Raw genomic sequence first — 22,269 nt, forward strand, 5'->3', positions numbered from 1 at the left:
TACACAGCGATTGCTGCGAATATCATCACATATTTTGTACCCAATCAACGTATATGTATATACATATATATATATTATTATTTATCAATCATTGTTTTCGATCGACAATCTCATATTTGGAGTCAATAATATGGCGTGTGTATCATTATATATTGTCTTATTATATACCTACTTGTACGTGTATAATCATCCAAATGGCATACATTACCTACATATTATCGTCATCTGTATATTTAATATCACAGTAACCATAACATTATAATCTCGTTAGCCCCGATGCGCTGATGTGTATATTCGCGTTTTAAGTGTAACGGGAAGTTGCGTTGTCCATTATATTGTATGGTAATTTTATTTCTACAGAAATCTATAATATGTTGAAAATATTTTTTTGGGAATGAATATTCAACGCGTGATTGCAGAAATAAAATTATTGCTTTATACTATACCAATGACGTAGTCTCTACAGCGTACATAATATTATTATAATACCTATCACCAATGACGTACCTGCAGCTCGACTAAGCCTAGGGAGAATAAATTATTTGCATATAAATATTTTTGATACGAAGGGTAGAAGGTCTTCAACTTTTTTAATTTGTTTTTAATATTAATATTAATTTTTTTTTTATTTTATAGTTTAGAGTAAGTTTGCTATACCCACATTTGTATGAGTTGATCAACTATGAGTTAGCTATAGTAATTTTAAAATTTAATATTTTACATACGCATAATTCACTTAAAAATGTATTTATTTATCGCAGTAAATATAATTTTAAAAACAAAAATGTAATCTATAAGTTAAATGATATATACAAATGTATTTTAATCTTTAAATTAAGAAAGCTAAATGTAAACTTCTGAGCGAACGCGTTCTTCCATATTAAACGCACTAAGCAAGACGGAAACAACAACTTTGGGGTGTGGCGTCCTTTTAATGCTAATTTGACAATTTTATTGTTTTAAATACAATAATTATAATTATATATAGCCATAATTATTATAGATACCAAAAAAAAATCAAGGTCCTACTTTCAATTGTGTTGCAGATCACCTATATATCAATCCCTACATCACCAATAAATACGCCAATGTGCATTAAACAGTATAAATATTATATAGTTCCTGTAGAATCTGCCATTGAGTATTGACTTTTAGGAATTGAAAATTTACTCGGTCAGAGCACAAAGATTCGTTGTTACGTATATATTTATTAGATAATATACATCTCAGTAATTTAAAATTTAATGTAAAAAGTATATGAATCGACCTTAAAGAATAATATATTATAAGTGTATATATTTAATTGTTATATTTAGATCGTGCTTACCTAACTTGATAATTATTTGTTTTAGCAAATAACAATATTTTGTTTAAACGTTTTACATCTATCTAGCTATACATTTTGTATTAGAAAATGTATTAAAATTTACATTAATATTTAAGATATATTTACCACACGTAAAATCATATAAGATATTATTACTGATACGTGGATGTTGTTCTGACACTCAAGTGATGATGGTTGCTATGTTCGGCCGTGAATAGGTTTTGAGGACGTGGGTGTCGACGGATGAAAATTGCATCCGCGGATATTTAAATACCCATAACTTTATATTTTATTTTAGGTCTTACGGTGGACGACAGACGGAATGTTGGCAAAAACATAAACGCTTTATTATATATTATAATAGTCTGCTGATGAACGATGTACATTTGGCACGTATTTTTTTTATTCCGCCGAGACGTAAATTTGTTTCTTAGAGGGGAAAATTTAGGTTAAAAGCTCACCGAATCCAAAATTAACCGTTAAGCGTATAACCATTTTACGGGTAATTATATTGTATCGTCGCAAACCGATTACCATTTCACATTCTCACAAGTTAGTGAAGTTCATCGCGCGATAGATCATTGTATAATAGTATATAATATAGCACTTGTTGTACCCATGTAGGTAATGTGTATATAAATGTATGGCTTTTCTAATATATTTTAAGCAACAGGTTGGCTCAGAAATAATATTTTATTTATACTCGCGAATCGCAACGATGTCATAAAGCAATTTAATCGATCATTTGTTATTAATTTATTATGTACAGACGCAGCGTCATCCTTCATATTATGTTTTCATAAATTAATAATATTAAATATAATGAATTTTATCAAACGTGTCTGGCATTTATAATAATAATCTATATGTATTTTTAAAACATGAGGCGATTTATTTGGACAGTACCTATTGTATCCAAAGTTCCCCGGACCGAACTGCATGATTTTTTTTTAGAAAATAGTACTCTATAGTCAGTGTGCAGAGGAGACATATAATGAGAAAAGTTCCGAAAATGTATTAATTAAATAGTTTTTGGAAATATTTAATTTCATGTGTAGTTACATAGCAATAAGCGTCATTTGCTGTGTGTAAATACACATATGTTCATAATATACTATGTCTACTGCTCTGAGGTTGTCAGATCTAACCTAACATGGGTTTTCTATTAACAATTTGGCATCCAAATTAATTTTAATTTTAATTTGTTAACAATTCAGGTGTAATATTTGCTGAGTTCCCGATATCAATAATTGTTATGAAAACTGTAGTTGCTCAATAACTTTTCATTTTATGTAATTCTAAACAAATAACAAAAATTATTGTTACTGTTCATTTGTATAATTATTTATATTATGTATACATTTTACAATTATTCAGCTATTTTTTGTATATAACAATAGTGATTGGTATAATTCAGCCAGTATTATATTAATATCTGCACCCGGACAATGATATTTAAGTATTTCCAATGTTATAATAACATTTAATTTATTTAATTTTTTTTTTTACTACTACATTAGGCATGATAAATTTGATAACATTTATGATATGTTAAAGTGAGACTGTTATAACTTTATACCCTCGTATAAACACGTAATTCGTTTCTCACAAATTTTCATAAGAATACCACTGTTTTTAGCATTATATATCATGATACATATCCGGTAGAAAAAAACTATTGAAATTGATATGCAGTGTATAGAAAACAAAATAGACTTAAACTATAATTACGACTTGAATTTAAGTTATATTAATTAATTCCTATTTTATTGTGTACTTTTATTTAATTTGTATTGTTTTTACATCCACAAATTCATCTAAACGTGACACAAAGTATGAATAGGAGGAAAGCGAATTCTTTGTATAGTTGAACTGAAAGCAATATGACTTTAATACAATTGCTCTTTTTGTGTTTTTAATATATTAATATCAAAATTAATTTACACCAAAATTCATTCGAATGGAATTTGCTAAGAAACAGTGTAAAAGGAACTAATGTAGTGTACAATTTACTATTCATTCTTTAATATTACGAATCTTATATTTGATAAAAATGCAAATTAGTACTTCGTCGTACTGTGGTAATAACATATACATTAATAATAATACATGTATATAGATAAAATATAAACATATTATTTATTCGTTAGTTGTTAATTGTTATGGTTGTGAGTTTGTGACTTGTGATTGTTGTCTTGTTATAGTATTAGATGAGTGTAATATTCTAAGTTGACTACAGACTCAATGTAAACAAGCATAAACATCCCTATACACATTTATAATACATTATTTTAACGACCATGTTTGTAAGGATTACAATAAAAATACAATAATAAGAACACACTTATCTTCTAATAATTATTATAAGTTTAAAAAAAAAATTGTGGGTATAGAATATAATATTATGTTGACCGCCGCCTCGATTTTTTGTAAACATACGATTTGAATGTTTGTTAACATATTTAAAAGAAAATTACGCATCGGACATTTATGGAATTAAATACTTTATGTATTTTCATAAATAATCTAAAATGTATTATCTTATTTAAAAGAATGATTGCACTGTTGAATATATCAAACGTTTTTGTATGATAATGAGAAATATAAATTCGAATTTAAATACTCGTGTCTTGTAATATATTAATATGAATATTAATCAAATACTAAAGTATCAGTAATCTGTATAGATAATTTCTGAATGAACAAACACAAGTTCTACTCTCGTCATGTAGTTTGGGTATATATTATACTTTATATTTTTTAAGTACATAATATTTTCTTAAAATTTTAGTTAGGCTCTGAAGTACCTGCCAATTCTAACTCCCTGCTTAGTATTATAGCGTCTATCATTAAAATTATGTTCATGTCAAAAGATTAATAATTCATTTTTATATAGATATAATAGTATTTTGTTCTATAATACTATTTACACATGTTAATAACGATAATTTTTTTGACGATTTTGACGATTTTATGATACATTAATTTCCATACTTCTTATCACAATGTCATCTTTCTAATTCATTTATGTTTTAACTATAAATGCTAAATAGACGAATTTCTGTGATATTCTACGAGGGATACACATCATCTAGTAAAATTAATGTCATAAACCACACTTCCTGTCCGAAGTTTTCATTCGGATTTTATTTAAAAATAGATTTTCGGGTGGAAACATTCTCCCACCGCAGAGGACAGTGCACTGCACACGCCGTCCCAACCGAAACGCTATATTCGCAGTCTGAACGTGTGATTGCTACAGCCTAGACGTATTGGGAAACTCGCATTTTCTTTTAATCTTAGTCTTTTTATTTATTTGCTAGTTCGTCTCATTTTAAACGTTTTCGTTTAATTGTTTACTTCAATTTAAAAATTATAATTCATTAACATGGCAGACGTAGAATATCAGTTCACAACCACCGAGAGAAAAGTCAGGAAAAGCAAAAAAACTACTTCGTCAAATAAGAGAAGAGAGAGCAATGATCAGGGCGAAGTTACCATCACAGAATTGGATAAAGAAAACGTGTATCCATCAGAAAATGGTCACGATGACAAGAGGTATTTTCCAATAGCACTTTAATTTAATGAAAAAAAAACAAACAATAATTTTAATTTATCTTATCAGTTAATTCACCTATTTCAAAAAATGTAACTCAGTAAATGTATGATTTTATTACATTTTCTGAAAAGTGTTTAATGATTATTTATTTTTTTCGTTGCATTTTAATATTATTCTTTTAAGTGTTAACGGAAAATACCTCTTGTCTCATAAATATGCTATTGGTAAGAAAATGTATTGATATATTATTGTTATTATAACATTATAATTCATTATTATACAAACGTATGATTTATAACAGTTGTTAATTATAATCTAATTAGGCTTAATAATATTATGATAAAGAAATTTATTTGTGGTTTTGAAAATTTTTATTTGTCTTACCGGTTATAATAATTATAATTACGGCTAAATGGTAATATTTATACAACAAAAATCTGAGCAAGAGTTGTCATGTATTTCGTAACAAAATATAATACATCGAGTGTAATTAATAATAATTAAGTTATGTGTTAGTGCTAACCATGTAACATAATAAATAATATTTGTAAGACAAATTAGTGATTATAATATAATTATACCAATAATATAAATTAATTAGTATTAATAATGAATAATACAACTATTTATTCCATTAATGTATGACTTATCCACCCTTTTTTGCTATAATCATTTTTTTCGAAACCAGTTTAGTTATATATAATAATAAAACATGCATGATATAATTAGTTTCTTATGCGTTTGATAAAAAAAAATAATGTTGCTACCTTATCGAGTTTTTTTCTTATTCAATTGATTTAAAAGCGTTAGTTGATTTATTTTTAAATAATTTATATTATTAATGTGGGGAATAGTATTATACTATTGTGTTATGAAAGTTTTTTATTTTAATTTGATAAATATCCACCCAAATGTCACGTCACAATATACTTAGTCTTTTTAAAATATCATAAATAACTATATGATGCCCAAGTATAAACCTGACTATTCAAATTAATTAGGCAATGTTTATAATAATAAAATTACAGTTTTCATTTTAAAATGAGTAATTCAAAATTGTCTTTTAGTAGTAGGAATTAATTATTTATAATATATTAATATACCTTATCAACAAACAAAAATAAAAATTTTTTTTATTATTTCAAATTGTTGCCATAAAACATAATTTTTGATTAATAAAAATGATATTATCATGTAACTGAAATTTGTTCTAAAATTGTTTTGACTATTACCATGCTATTGTATTTTTGTATATATACATACCTACAAGTATTTTAATGATATTTCATCAATAGCTTTAAAATGTTAATATTGTTAGACGTTCTTCTTTTGATTTATTTGATGTACTGGTACTGGTGTACCTACGCAAACTGATTTTTTTTATTTCTTTATTATTTGAATTATTACATTTATACGATTAGCACTTTTATAACAATATTACGCAACTTGATTAAAATATTAATTTTTCGTTTTACTGGTTTTTAAACATTTAATTACATACCAACAAAATATTATCTCTAATATAATAGTATTATTGTTTTATTAAAAAAGTCATTTATTTAACAGATATTTATTCAATTTTAAAAGTATGATTATTTATTTTCTAGGTTAGAAATTAGCATTTAGTACCTTAATAAGATTAATCTATTATAGGTCAGTACTATTTTCGTAATAAATTAAGATGTGACAACTATTTTAATTTTAATCATAGCACTCCAATTTTTAAAACGAGCAGTATATAATTAATATAATTATCGTTGGCTCGTAGTAGTCGTAATTTTTTTATGTTAAGTTGTAAACACGCTCAAGTTAGACAGATTTACAAATGACTTCAAATGACACAAACAATATTATAATTGGTTACTTTTTATGGGAACTTCTATTGCGGTTAATTATAATTACACGCATACCATTTACCTATCTAGTAATTAATAAAATTTCTTCTGTGTATAGTTATGAAAAGAATAACAATTAATCGATTTTTATATGATACAAGTAAATAATATAATGGAATAAAATGTTTAATCAATATTATTCTTATAAATTATTAATTAATTTTAGTGTAAAAAATAAAGCATTCAGAATTTAAATATATACTTTTGATACGAATAAAATATTGAGATTTTCACTAGTCACATTTTATGTCTATGAGTTCGATGTTTATATATTAAATTATTAAAGGGTTATTCACTCCTGTACAAGGCGGTAGAAAAGCCGGCGGAAAGTAGATATATTTTTCACATTTTTCTCTTCATTTATTATATACGCTCTCTTTTTAAATATAAAATGGTTTCGGTCCATGAATTTCATATTTGAAATAGACCGTGATGCATTAAACGGTGCATAGGAATTAGCTATTAATATTCCGCATGATCGTAAAAAATAAAGTATAAATGCATAACACAATACAACAGCATTTTTTGTTTAAAATAATTAAAATCAGAACAACGCCTGAGATATATAGAAAATATTCTATATTTGTTGCTATTCCTAATTATTTTTTAAAATATTTTTATACTAACCATATTATATTTAAAATTTTATTTCTGACATATTCCACTAAAGTTCGAATAATCGTGGTTAAGTACTGATTAGCAACATATTGCTCCTTTTTCAGTAATAACTTTGAAGCATTTACTCTTTCTTGCGGAAAATTCATTTAATAATTTAAAGTAATATTGTAATGCGTGGTGTATACTGTAAATATTATGCATTTACTCCTAGTGTTGCATTAAAATTATCATGAATAAAAATTAAATTGTTTTCATCCTGCGGATCGATGAGTCTATAGTAGGTAGAGTTTTTAGGTTCTGAATGTAACTCAGAATTAATATCTGTATGAGAATGTTTGATATTTATTGTTGAGAAAATAATTTGTGTGGTTGTAAAAAAAGTTAAAATGTTTTATGTGGTTCTTTTATAAAATAAAAATTGTATACAAATAAGATAGGTACGGGTAAAGTAATTTAAAAAAAAATTCAAGTGATTTTCAAGAAAAACGTTAAAAATATCGAATTTTTATATAAAATCTTGATTATTTGTAAATTAAAAGATATTCAGTATAGATATTTTAAATAAATTTAAATATTTATCAATTTAATAATTATGGCACTATTCCAAGGTTTATTATCTTTCTGAACTAAAAAAAAATAAACGCAATCAAAATGTAAATCAATTATTTTTGATTGTGCCTTATGATATTATTTTTGATATTGCAGATATAGAAATCTGTAGTTAATTAAATTTTCACAAAAATTGTTGTGCAACTAATATAAATTTTAAGCTATTGTACTTTGGACAGTCAAAGTAATACTACTGTGTGACTTAATTAACTTAATAATTCAACTATATTTATAGTTAAAATAGTAAAATAATCCGAGCGTTTAATTGATTTTATAGACGTCTTTTAAATTATGATGTTAGTTCATTAATTTATATGTAGTTGAAACAACATTTATTTTTAATAAAATTAAATAAAATAAGTTTTACATGTTGCATTTATAGTTTATACACGTTTTATTGTAAATCCAACACTAGATATATATTGTATATGTGTATGGAAACCTCATAACAAAAAAATAATGATACCTATATTCATTACATGGATTCTTTTTTAATGTGTAGTATACTAACTATCTAACCAATATTAATATCGGTGAAATATATCTTAACAACCATACTATAATGATGCTAAAGTGTTTTCATTAATATATTATTGATCAAACAAAATGTGGGAAAGTATGTTATCCATAACATCCAGTTTAATGATAAAGAACACTGGGGATAGAGTCATTGAGGTGGTCAGAATGTTTTTAGATTTAGGTTTATGTTATCTATCATATTTAGCTTACGACAACATAGGTTATTTTGAAAATTTATAAGAAAATAAGAATTGATTCTTTGAACTCCACGACCTCGATGATATTGTCACATTTGAATTTAAAGGTCATACGATACGACCAATGTACGAGTAATACTACGATCGCGTGAAAAGACAACATTTTATGCGGGCGTGGTGCCGCCTATACCTATTTGTTGGTTTGATTATTTTTTTTTTTAGCAAATTGTTCAACTCTTGACATTTTCTAAAAAGCTCTAAAAAAAGAATTGAAAGTGCGACGACTTCATTAACTTGAATTCAGAGTTAACGAAAGTATTGGGTGAAACTGACTATACCAATAAATGAAACAAACTAATACCCCTCGTGAGGGTTACACATTGCACTAAAAAGTCTAAAAGAGCCCAACCACAGTTTTTGTTAAAAATAAACGTGATGGATGTTCAGTAATTTAGTAAGGCTCGAACAATCATTCTTAAAATAATATTTTAAATGCTTCGACAAATTACATTACATTTAATCTCCAAAAAAGTATTGTTAATCATACACACATTTCTTAGGTCTACTAAACATTACTAATTCAATGAATAATAAACAGGCGATTAATATATATGTTAAGCATTGTGCTGATATATATATATTAGACTGTTGAATCATTGTGTGTTTGTTAAAATATATTTTACTATATTATTCTTTTTTTAAAAATTCTCTTTTGAAATCGATGGTTTTTATAACATATTATAATACGTTTGTATGATTATTGATCCATGTGGTATTTTTATTTTAATAAAAAAAATGTATGCGAATTTGCATAGTTGAATCAAATAATCGTTTAAAAATTCATAACTCGATAATACATTGTTTTTCGTAAATTATATAGTTTTTTTTTTTTTTTAGTTAATTTTCAGCGGAGAATACACCAAGGCTATGAACAAGGACTGGCATTCCGGTCATTTCTGTTGCTGGCAATGTGATGAATCGTTAACAGGGCAGAGATATGTGCTCAGAGACGATCATCCATATTGCATCAAATGCTACGAATCTGTATTCGCCAACCCGTGTGACGAATGCGACAAGACCATCGGGATCGACTCTAAAGTATGTCCGTCGACTGCTTTGATTCATAAGTCGAGCATTCAACTCTACATAACATACCTATGTAACAATATCATATATTATGGTTTTTTTCTCAGGATTTGTCGTACAAGGATAAACATTGGCATGAAGCTTGTTTCTTGTGCAGCAAATGTCGCGTCTCGTTGGTGGACAAACAATTTGGATCAAAAGTAGAAAAAATCTATTGCGGAAACTGCTACGACACTCAATTTGCTGCTAGATGCGATGGCTGTGGAGATATATTCCGTGCAGGTAATTTATGTTACTAAAATAAGGTTAATTCCATTAAAAATAATCGCGTTGGTACTGGGTTATTATATACGTAAAAATGGATCAATAAATTGTATTTAACATTTTAACCAGCGCATAATAATAAAATTAAAATTAATTTTAAAAAAAACAATGCACGGTCGCACGGGGTTAAGTAAATCTAGGGTTCAAAATTATTAGTAAATTATGTATAATATATTATTGTATGTTCCCAAAATTTTTTATATTAAATATTTAGTCAGCGTTTAAGATTTTTTGCACATAGGATGATTATGGTGTTAAGTTGTATTTTTGTATTAATTATAATTATCCACTATGATTTCTTGGCGTACAATGTGATAAAAGCGCATACCCTCAAGATATTTTCGTATAGTCGTGTTTCTCGAGGCATCCCTTATACTAGCTATATTATATATATGAGAAAGCCCTTTAATTTTTGAACAACACAAAATATATTGATTGGGTTGGTCAATAATCCATTAGTCTATTAAATATTTTCCAAAATATAGTTGACCATTTTTCGCAGAAATCGTGTAGTTCAAGCTTTCTTATACTACGTAACCTTATAGAACCTCATATTGCCCGTTGTGTTCGTCTATCGTGACTTTCGTTGTCATAGTTATAAATATCATAATATATGTTGCAGATTTTTATTATTTTTTTCTTATAAAAATATCAGCAGACGATGTATTTTACTATTATTACTATTCATTAGTAATCTCTTATGTTATACTATTATGTTGTTTCATTGATATCGATTCATATTTTTGTTTTTTCATTATTGCATACATAATACATATTCGTTCATAAGTGCCTATGGTTTTAGTCATTTTAGAAACATATTCACTTAGACATGTGTCTTATTCGATTTGATGATAAATGCAAATTTGTAAATATATTATACTTATAGATCAATATTGTGCTTTCGATTATTATGTTGTTATACTCTTATTAAAGTCTTAAACCGCAGAATGTTGAAATTTAACATGTTTTACAGTGTACATGTTTTTCATAGACCGCTTCTTTTTTTTATTTTAGATGTAAAGTGACATTTGTCACTGTACTTTTACACGTTTTAAAAATTAAAATATTGTTCAGAAGAAAACTTTCTCTACGCAAGTGCATCAAATTTGTAACTATGTTGTACTACTATCAGGACTTCATACAATACCCCCTTAGACTGAATTAAATTAAAAGTTATTATATGCTCTCTTTTTTGACATCCTACACGACGGTGATGCGCCAACATACATTCGTAAATCTATCAGCTGTAAATCGTTAGAAAAAAGAAAAAAAACATGCACGTGGGAGCTGCGCTTGTCAACGTTCTTCGATCCGCGTGTGTTGCGAGAGTGAAAAAATACACGTCGACGCACGGCACTGTGCGTTGATTAAAAAAAAAAATACACCATTCTTATATTGTATATGCACTGTAATGGTTCAGGTGACATCATCGTCCAATATTGCTGCATCATTAACGTTTTATGTATTTTCTTCTCGATAAGTCGCGTGTGTCCAAGGTCGAAATGATAAGTCCACGCGGTTTGACGTCCGTCGTAGGTACATAATATTTATTATACGTATGTCGTTGTTGTGATCACGGGTAACATTCCGGCCCACCGTACTTAAGACCACTTGATTATTCCAGTGTAATGTACTGTTTCCGTTAATCCAACGGGTTAGATTTCTAATATAGTAAAATTCCACAACATAAGCATAATTTAAAGATAGTGACTTATATAGGAACATGATATGTTATAACATATGTATAAGTTATTATTAAAAACACATAAAATATCAGATATATAGGATAATAAGATTCTATTATTTTGTATCAATTCAAAAATATTGATCAGGTATATTATTTCTCATTAGTTTATCATACAGATAATTATATTCAATTATAAAAACTATTTTATTATCGTAACACTTAAAAGTTTATTATATAAACATACATCTTAAAAGAATATTCAATTTTGGTGAACCGAAACAAAGTTCATGCATGAGCTACCCTATAGCGATCTACAAGGGTTGAAAAACGAAATTAAACACCCTCCCCCGAATGGCCGAGTCTTAAAAAATATATTTTGTAATTGAAAACTTATTGTTTTTGAGTCTATAAAGTATAAATAAATAAAAAAAGAAACATTAATTTTTATAAATATATAGGTTATATTACCCATATGGTCGCATATATTAAACTATTGTAAATTATTTGTTAGTTCAATATTTTACAAGCTGGACATGACATTACCTCAAAAATGTCCTCATTTGCATGTTTGGTGGTGGGCATTTAACTTCTAAATATTAACCTATAGGTACCACAATGATAATTTTGCGTATTGGAATTTTGTTATAATATTCGTTGGATAGAATGAGGCAGTACAATATACGGGTATCACGTCCTACGGGTTGACGTATTGTTATAATATACCATGATGGATGGTAACTAATTTCTGGTCATATTATAGATAGAACCGCCTCTAATAATTTCGACCACGGTTCCTGGTTCCAACGTATACGAATTTTTATCCTTTATGGGTTTTTGATCGCTGCCTCTCTCCACCCCGCAACCGAAAACGATATCTGATGATGGCAATACCGATATTATAATAACACAATAATAATAATATCATTATCTTCATGCGACGGTTGGAGGTGTACCTGTATCAATATAATATTATACTTACACCGTGGGCAGGTCGGAAAGGTCACCCGGTGTCCCGGCGGCGGTGGGGGGGGCGCGCTCGAGGGGGGAGAGATAGGTACATCAAGTATATTATTACGTCCGGACTAGGTTCCCGTCGTCGTTTGTCACGCGCTTTTGGTTCAGTACCAGTGCAAACATGTCCGTGGACGTAATGACTAGCAAGTTCGGTAACATCACGCTGAAGACCAGTACGCCCAAAAAGGATCCGGGCGACGACGATGTTGCTATTCTGTCGTCATTTTTACCGGAATACCTGATGAGTCCCGCGTCCATAACGAAAAACAAGGCGTTCGAATGTTCGTTGAAACGAGACTGCAGACTGGGAGATCCCAAAGCCACCCCTCCAGGTAGAACCACTATATAAATACCTACTCGCTATTAAACCGCAAACAGCCGCCACTCCATCATATAATTTATAGTCGGACGAAAACTGATATTGACGACCTTTGATGTCACGACTTGTAGCTTTTTGATCTTTCTTTTAAATACAATTATTATTATTCTCATTGATTTAAATTCTTTTTTCGCTAAATCAGAATGCAGCTTGAGAAATCTGCAGTGTTACACAATTTATAACAGGATTTATTGAGATGCGATTCTTAATCTCTGTTACGAATTTTTTAATTATTTTTTTTTTGGCCATCAATTTCGTGCTACCTATATAATGCATGATTAATCAGTGTACTCTTTACTATGACTAATTGTACACTCTAAAATGAAATTTATTTTTGTATCTTATTATAATATGACGTATGAAAATCGCCATATATGGTGGTTATAATAGTCTTAACCATCTGTTTGCCGTACATGATTGGGCACCTAATAAGTTATATTAGCAATAACATTTCACAATATATGTATATAATCAAATTTATATTAATAAGTACATTTTTGCTTTAAATTTACGATTCTCTTCACTAAAATAAATACTATTACGTTCATTGATACTTTTTGAAAGATATCCAAACTTAAATATGTATTTTTTCAAATGCACAAGACAATATATACATTTTGTAGTGCCTATGTCTTAATTTTATACATATTTTCTTTTTGTACTAAAAAATACTGAGAGATGGTGTAGTAATATACTACAGCTTTTATAGAGTACTAAAGGGTCAAAGGTAACTCATAATTTGTAATGCACTAAGTTCACTTCTCAAACTTTAATTTCTTAAAAATGCAAATTATTTTTTTGATAATAAAGATTTTAGAAATAAAATTTTGCGTTGGACTATAAAATTAATATTATTGGTTTCTATTTCAAACTGTATTGCATTGCATTCTGGAAAACCTTAGTTGTTGCTGTAACTATTTTTTTTACAATTTTGTTCAAAATTGTATCATGTTCAGTATCGTTAGGTACTAACTTAAAATTAAGTTTTTATAGCCATGTTTATGTATAGATAGTTTCATAATCTACCATAAAATTACCGTTAAGAAATTATATTTTTATGACTAAAAAAATATCAAATGGCTGAAATCTTTAATGTGCCATTAAATATTTGAAACTTATGATGTTATTAGTATAGGTATATTTTTGTTGTTTGTATTCAATAGGTAGTATTTCTAATAATTATTAAATTAAAAACCAGCTGAAAAAAATCGTTTTACTTTTTCACTATAAATATGTATTTCTAAACAATATTAATATTTCGTGTATAAACAAAATTACACTATTGACAATTGTCATGTATTTATTTACCAAAGTACTTTTATTGTTATTTTACTACCTATTTTTGAATCTATAATGGTTTATATTTTGCTATTAGATACTTAGAATGTATATTACATTTTGTATTATCAAAAAACACTTTCTTTGAAAACGAAATGCGGTTAAAACCGCTCCAACTGTGAATCCGATCGTTTTTTGGAGATAACATTTCTTTCAAATTAATTTTAGGACATTAATCGCCCATATAGGAGTGGCGATTTTCAGCTGTAATCAACTGAATTTCCTTTTAGACGCCGATCGTAAAACCTTGGTGTGCAGATTTTCAATATCTCGAATCAACGGCGAGTCTATGGTCCCGTGGGCGTAATTTGCGTCCTTACCATTGTCTCCGTTCGTATACCTACGTTACATATTATATCCGTTGAAAAACGTAACAATCGCAGCGACCATCATTATCGTACATAATATCCGGGGTACAATAAATACACTTAACCGATCATTCTGTTTGTTTATACTTCGTTAAGCTTGCCAGACCGTATAGGATATATATTTTTTCAATGGCCTTGATCCGCATTTTAACATAAGTCTAAGGTCGAGTCTGCGAAATTAGATCCCGTGGATGTTGCTAAAAGGAAATAACTGGTACTAAATGGCGACGATAACTGCAGATATAGATATTAACTATATATTAATCATTTTATACTGAATGTTGTTATTGTTATTATTATTACGGTTTTATCACTCTCATCGAAAAGACTCGAAAATTAATAAGAAAAAAAAACACTAGCCCATATATGCACACCGTTGTGACCTTCCGTGAATCGCAACAATTATTATTATGATTGTATATGCCCCGACGCGACACTCAGTCGTTTTGGACTGCGAATAACCGACATCGGAATTATAGTCTCGGCCAAGATGGTAAAATATTGAAGAAGAGTGCAACGTTCTTGCAACTGTTTATTGCTGTTGAGATGAGTAACATCTACGATTGTGATTTAATTGATTCACCCGTTCGTGGGTTTGAATATTATTTAGTTGACAATAGCGGTCTGTAGGCGAATATGGAAATTGAGAGCGAAAGAGAAAGAAAGATTAAAGGTGATGTGGATGTTTTAACAATTTTATTCGATGGGAAAATCAACTATAAATTATGCATTATGCGTATTGTTACGTGTAGTGTGGAATCCAGAGAATTTTTAAGGGGGGATTATTTTTATTGGTCATACATTTTAGTAATTTTAAATATATTATTATTATTTATTAAAATTCTGTACATTTCAATTTTACAAATTGCTTTTATTTGATACAAAAAGCATTTGTAAAAATCAAATAAAAGCATAAAAGAATTTTATATTTTTACATTATATTAAATAATTTAAAAATATAATTTGTTTTTACAAACTAGAAAATACACATTATTTTTTTTTTTAAATATTTATTAAATCAATCTATACATGAAGATTTTTTTTTTTGTACATAAATCGATTACTCTTCAATGAACTACTAATTTAGATTTAGGTTTAAAGGGGCGCCAAAAAAATTGAAATGCATAATGATAAATAAAATAGGGGACGAATATTTTTAATTTTGCCCTGGGCGCCAAATCTTGAAGGCACGGCTCTGGTTTTAGGTATTATAAATATGTGAGCATTAGGTTGATAATAATAATAAAATCTTAACGATTATTGTACATTTGATAAATATATGTCTTGTTAACTAATGTATTTATCGGTTTTCGGGGGAGGGAGGGTGAATTAAATTATTACTAGACGGATATTTACTCCCCGAATTTAACATTGTATATACGTGTGCGGGTTTGAGACAGCGTACAGAATAATAAGACGTGTTAATCGGAAAAGTATAACTGATGAAAAAATATATACTTATATCTGACCGTGGGACGACAATCGTTTATACACGCTCTGTACATTTCACTCCGCGGCACCGTGGGAGCGAAGGACCCGCGGAAGGAAAAATTTCGACAGCCGAATCGGAATTGTTTCCACGTCCTATCGGTTTAAGCGTCATCGCTGCGTGGGCATTCGCGAACAGCGGTGCTGCAAATACGATTAAAAGTAATGTAGTGGGCGATTCTTGTTAAACACTATCATAAGGATTGATTTTTTTCGCTAGTTGTCGAATATTTCATACAATATACAAATTAAGTAGCTATAATAAACATTATCTATCCATGTGGAGGGGGAGGAAAGATCAATGATATTTTATAATAACCTAGACAATAGTTATATATACCAAAGATGAAGTAGAGCATAATATAGACGGTGACTATTTTTTTTTTTAACAAACGAATAACATTGATTAAAAATTTGTTTCGTGATAAATAATAAAATCATTTTTTTTAGGATTCGAGTATTTTTAATAACAAGATAAATACCTAATTAATCAGACTTTTTTAAATCAAGCATCAATTTTATTGTACAATCTAAAATATCTAAAAAAAAAAATAAACATTTTTTTATTAGCGTATTACTAAGACTGTTGTACTAACCTAACCTAACCTTATAGTAAAGTTGTTGTTTTAATATAAATATTATGGTCATTGTTTCTGAAAGCTAACTTTTCCAGATTTTGAATACTGCAAACTATAAAAGTTCTCATTAAAAACTGCTTCATGTAATTTTTAAAGATTAAGCTAACCAATGTCCACTTATTAATTTAAACTTATGGGGTAAATATTTACCTATATACCTATCATAATTTTTAATGCTTTGAAAACTTAATTTTTAAATCAAATTATTATAGCATACTTTCTGTATTTAATTTGAATTGATTTTTCATATAATTTTACAACTAAAATAATGAAACGCAGTCAAGAAACGGATTTACATGCATTTGCAACACACATAGAATTCCATTGAAATTTTGTCGGTACAATGAGACCAAAGTTATACTAAAAACGAGTTAATGTTCTGATTTTAAAAATGAGACGTACATAATTAAATATTATTACAATACATACCTAGTACCAATATTATGTTATATGAGTTTTAATAATATACCATCGACATCTTGTGATATTTCATTTTTATTCATATGTATTTATTTTTTCTATCCTCAGGAACAAAAAAGATGGAGTACAAGACCAGACAGTGGCACGAGAAATGTTTCAGCTGCGTTGTATGCAAGTCGGCCATCGGCACCAAGAGCTTTATACCCAGGGACCAGGAAGTTTACTGCGCCACTTGCTACGAGGAAAAGTTTTCGACTCGATGCGTTAAGTGTGACAAGGTACTGTGTGATACAATAATATGTAATTATATTGAAACAAAGACATCTTTGCACTACAAAAACACTCCCTAAAATTCATTTTTTCCAGTCGCTCATAGATATTATACTAAAATATTATATCATAATGTAAAATCTATTTACTCATACGTTCATCAAGATAATATTACCAGACCATAATTTATTTCGGTTATATATCACAAAAACCATTACACAATAATGCATTATATTCTAACATTTTTTTAATACGTATAAATTAAATGTAAAAGTATATTTTTTCTTTTCAACATTCAGAAAAAAAAATATATAACTACGTACGGAGGCGATGACTTGGTGTGGTATACGTTCGACGTTCCGCGAATAAAGCGTGGAAATTTACTGGTCTTGCATTATGACTTAATGAATTCTTGCGTTTTCAACTTTTATTTTTATTTTTTTTCCCTTTTGTATCCCAGCAGGTACCAAACCACTGAATTTTATTGGTAAAATATGATTGACTATATTTAGCTATATATAAGTAGGTGTATATTTTTACCTTTAAAAATCAACGATTGTGAACAAAAAGAAAGATACGTTATTAAATTAATATTAACTCGATTGACTTATTTTATTTCATAAATAAAAAATAAAACTAAAATAATTAGATTTACTTTTATATTTTTGTTTAAAAAAAACATTTAAGGCCACCACACGATCTATTTATATGTTGAAAAACCAGCATGCAAGTGAATTTAATTCATTTTCATTTTCCTCTGTCATCGGTTTAGTAGTTCTTTCTGAAACATAAACTGATTCGGTAATTATTACTGTATTAGTTTCTAATGTTTCTATTGAAATAATACATACACAGTTTATTATATTATAATAATAAAGTTGGTGGATGAACGTGGAATCTTAAAATTAAATTAAAATTGCTTTTCTTAAAACATTTTAAAATAGTGTGTTGTAGTGCTCACAGTAATAATTAATAACGCAATATATACTCACATATTATTATTATTATAATTACCTACTCCGATGTTATTTATGTGTTACAGATTATTACTAGCGGTGGCGTGACATATAAAAACGAACCTTGGCACAGGGAATGCTTCACGTGTAGCCACTGTAGCACATCGTTGGCTGGACAGCGTTTCACGTCCAGAGACGAAAAACCATACTGTGGAGATTGTTTCGGAGAGTTGTTCGCCAAAAGATGCACTTCATGTGTAAAACCAATTACAGGTACATACTTATTGAAACTCGTGTCACGTATTTTGGTATGGTCCTAAGAAATGTAGGAGAAAATTATATAAATATTTTTGACTCAGGAATCCTCTCTTTTTTCTCACAAGAAATTATTTTAATAAAATGAATAATTAATTAATAACTAATGATATTCTTGTACCTCAAAAGAGTAGAAATAATACCAAAACAGTATATGTACAAGCAAAGATAGATAAAACACTTCTATAGAATATTAAGTGGATGATAATACATTTTCTGCAGCCATGCAAAGATTTAAAACGAAGATAAGGTCCACTTTGTTTGTAAAAACAATTTAATGTAGGTTAAGATATAAAGAAATTATGTTAAAATAAAATAAAAATATTATCAATCAATAATAAATTACACGAAGGTATTTTTAAACCTTCTGGGTAGTCATTGTTGATGGGAAAGAGAGGCAAAGCTAATTGTTAAAAAAAAAATTGTTTAAGCTCCCGTTGACGGCATAATTGCCTATTTGTGCCTATAATTTACACTTATCATAGTAATATAATATTGTATTACACCTGTTTACTAGACCGCAGCCTGCAATACTTTACACGATATAATATTTTATAAAAACATAACATTATTATGTGTCTCATGCGTGTTTTGCCCCACAGGAATCGGTGGCACTAGATTCATCTCGTTCGAAGACCGTCACTGGCACAACGATTGCTTTATCTGCGCCTCCTGTAAGACCTCGCTGGTTGGCAGGGGCTTTATCACCGATGCCGAAGACATAATTTGCCCGGAATGCGCCAAGCAGAAGCTCATGTAAACACGGCCGCACCTAATCAACACGACCACCGCCACCCCCGCACTCCATCATCGTTTGACTATACGTTATGTTTACCAACGCCGTCTTAACGTTACTATATATTATAATATAATGATGCAACACACATAAGAAAGAAATAAATCGTTAAAAAAGAAATCTATCGTCTTTACGGCTTACGCGAGGCACCCATATAACCCATCACCACACTTTTCGATGACGACACAGAGACGGAAATATTCGTTTGTTCGTTTAATATTTTTATATCCGACTTCCGGCACCGGATCCGTGTTATTTATTTATTTGTTTATTTATTCATACGTTTTTAATGTATTGACACGTGTGCCTTAACGTTTCTAAAGTATATCGTATCACTATATAGAAATGTATTAGATATTGATAAATATATATATATATATATTGATGTAAGCGTAAACCCACATAATATTAATAGATAGATTCATATTTATTTATACATACAACTAACAAAACAATTATTATGCGTAAATAACGTAAATACTTAAAATTGTTAAAAAAAAAAAAATAATAATAATAATAATAAAAAAAATTATGTAGTTCACTAACCCCCCAGCGTTTGAATATTATAACTATAACTACATATTTATTTAAATTATATATTTATTTAAATGTAATTTTGATTAAGTTATACCAGCATTTAAGTTACATAACCACCTTTGTTAATTTATTACTCAAAAGTATTATTATGGTTTTTTTGTGATTAACTAGTCAGGTCTTGTTAAAATGTTAATATAAATATTATAGATATATATTATACTATAATAACCTTATATTTTTCTCCCTTTAGGTACATACTGTAAATTTATAACCTTATCTATACCGTCCCTATCCCTAAAGTCCTTCAATAGATACAATATTACCTATTTTATCTTAGAAGTTAGAGTACAAGGCACTTGCAGTGAATTATCCCTTAATGTACGTTTTTATTTTCAATATAAAAATCAAGCACAGTGCTGTGAAACGTCTTACCTTATAAATTTTAATCATTAATAAAAATAAGGTGGGCTAGTAAGTTTATACCTTACACGTATACACTATACATATATATATATATATATATATAGTATTATATTATACAACGTGTAATCAACTTAATTAACCAAAACTCGGCTAACCGAATTCTCGAAATCTGTTTCGACACATACTCTTAATTTACATAATATTTACTACCTATTTTAATACTATACAATAATTATTATTTGTACACGATATTATTTCTGTTAAATATATCGTTTTGTAGTCTATTTATTTTAGTAGTTAAAATTGTATTGGTGTTATATTGTCGAATATTTTTACCGTAGTAATTTTTATAATAATGCAAACACTATAACTATAGAAGTTATTACAGTTGAATCATTTGGTGCTATGATAATAATAATAATAACAGTAATTATAATATTATTGCTATATGCACACTAATCACATTGTTTTTTAAAACAATTTAGTGTAGAATTAAGATATATATATATTTTTGAAAATGTATACATTTAAAAATTTTTAAAATCACATTTTATGAAAATATATTACTTATGTTATTTATTGTTGACTCACACAAATCTATCTTTTTTCTTACGCGATATTTTCAAGTCATCGTTTCATTTATAAAGATTGTACTTTTTGTTTGAATCAATAATTATGTATACTATATTTATTTTGACATGGGCACAAAAAACATTTAACATTTTCAAATTATAAATTGTTTAAAACATTTTGTCTGAAATAAAATGCTCTGGTTTTCTGATTGGAATAAACATTTTTTTTGGTTTAAAAATCACTTTAAACATAAATAATATTGAATTAATATTATATTTTATATAACTGTATTATTAAAAATTATTTTATGTTTGGACATTTGAATAATCTGAGTAACTTTAAAATTAATTATTGTATTTAATTTATACTATCAATACATATTACTAGTTATAGTAATAATAAATAAATAACAGTAATATTTGTCCAGATGTATCAGTACTAGTGTGTATAATAATATTATATTAAATATTGAAATATGTTTTGATAAATTTAACTTTGCTAAAATAATAAATAACTATTCTGGAATAATGAATTTAAAATAACTGACGAGTGATCAACATTATGATAAAGTTTAACAGTAATATTTTACATGTAATGACTTACATGAATTATAAATGAAATAAAAATTCATATTTTTAAAGATATTTTAATTTCCAACACGCTTTTCATTATCACGAATTTTGCAACCAAAGATTAATTAACTTTTAATGTCTTCTATAATATTTTTGCCGACAAAAAAAAAAATCGAAATTGTTAAATGTGTACAATATTATTAACAGGTTGAAAATGTCATTGAAAAAGCCCAAAATATGATTTACTATAATACATTTTAAAATATAAGTATTTATTGTAATAAACAAATTTTACAAATCTCGTACGTAACCATTGTAATATACTACAATATGGTATATAAAGGACATAAACACGTTTTGT

General features: G+C 27.8%; 1 protein-coding gene across 7 annotated transcripts in view; it reads left to right on the forward strand.

Moving 5' to 3' along the window:
• Nucleotides 1-21,554, forward strand: part of LOC132931033 (four and a half LIM domains protein 2) — an 89,197-nt gene extending 67,643 nt beyond the window's left edge. For 5 of the 7 annotated variants that reach the window (XM_060997222.1, XM_060997223.1, XM_060997220.1 and 2 more), the window contains exons 6-10: nucleotides 9,622-9,822; nucleotides 9,918-10,092; nucleotides 17,575-17,744; nucleotides 18,779-18,965; nucleotides 19,610-21,554. In XM_060997222.1, coding sequence (XP_060853205.1) covers nucleotides 9,622-9,822; nucleotides 9,918-10,092; nucleotides 17,575-17,744; nucleotides 18,779-18,965; nucleotides 19,610-19,767 — 891 coding nt within the window. In that variant the 3' untranslated portion in view covers nucleotides 19,768-21,554. Of the gene's footprint in view, nucleotides 1-4,551; nucleotides 4,886-9,621; nucleotides 9,823-9,917; nucleotides 10,093-12,935; nucleotides 13,168-17,574; nucleotides 17,745-18,778; nucleotides 18,966-19,609 lie in introns of those variants that run through there. The other 2 variants (XM_060997224.1, XM_060997225.1) reach the window with 2 other exon arrangements.
• The last annotated feature ends 715 nt before the right edge of the window (nucleotides 21,555-22,269 follow it).

Source organism: Rhopalosiphum padi, chromosome 4 (genome assembly GCF_020882245.1).
Source record: "Rhopalosiphum padi isolate XX-2018 chromosome 4, ASM2088224v1, whole genome shotgun sequence".
NCBI lineage: Eukaryota > Metazoa > Arthropoda > Insecta > Hemiptera > Aphididae > Rhopalosiphum > Rhopalosiphum padi.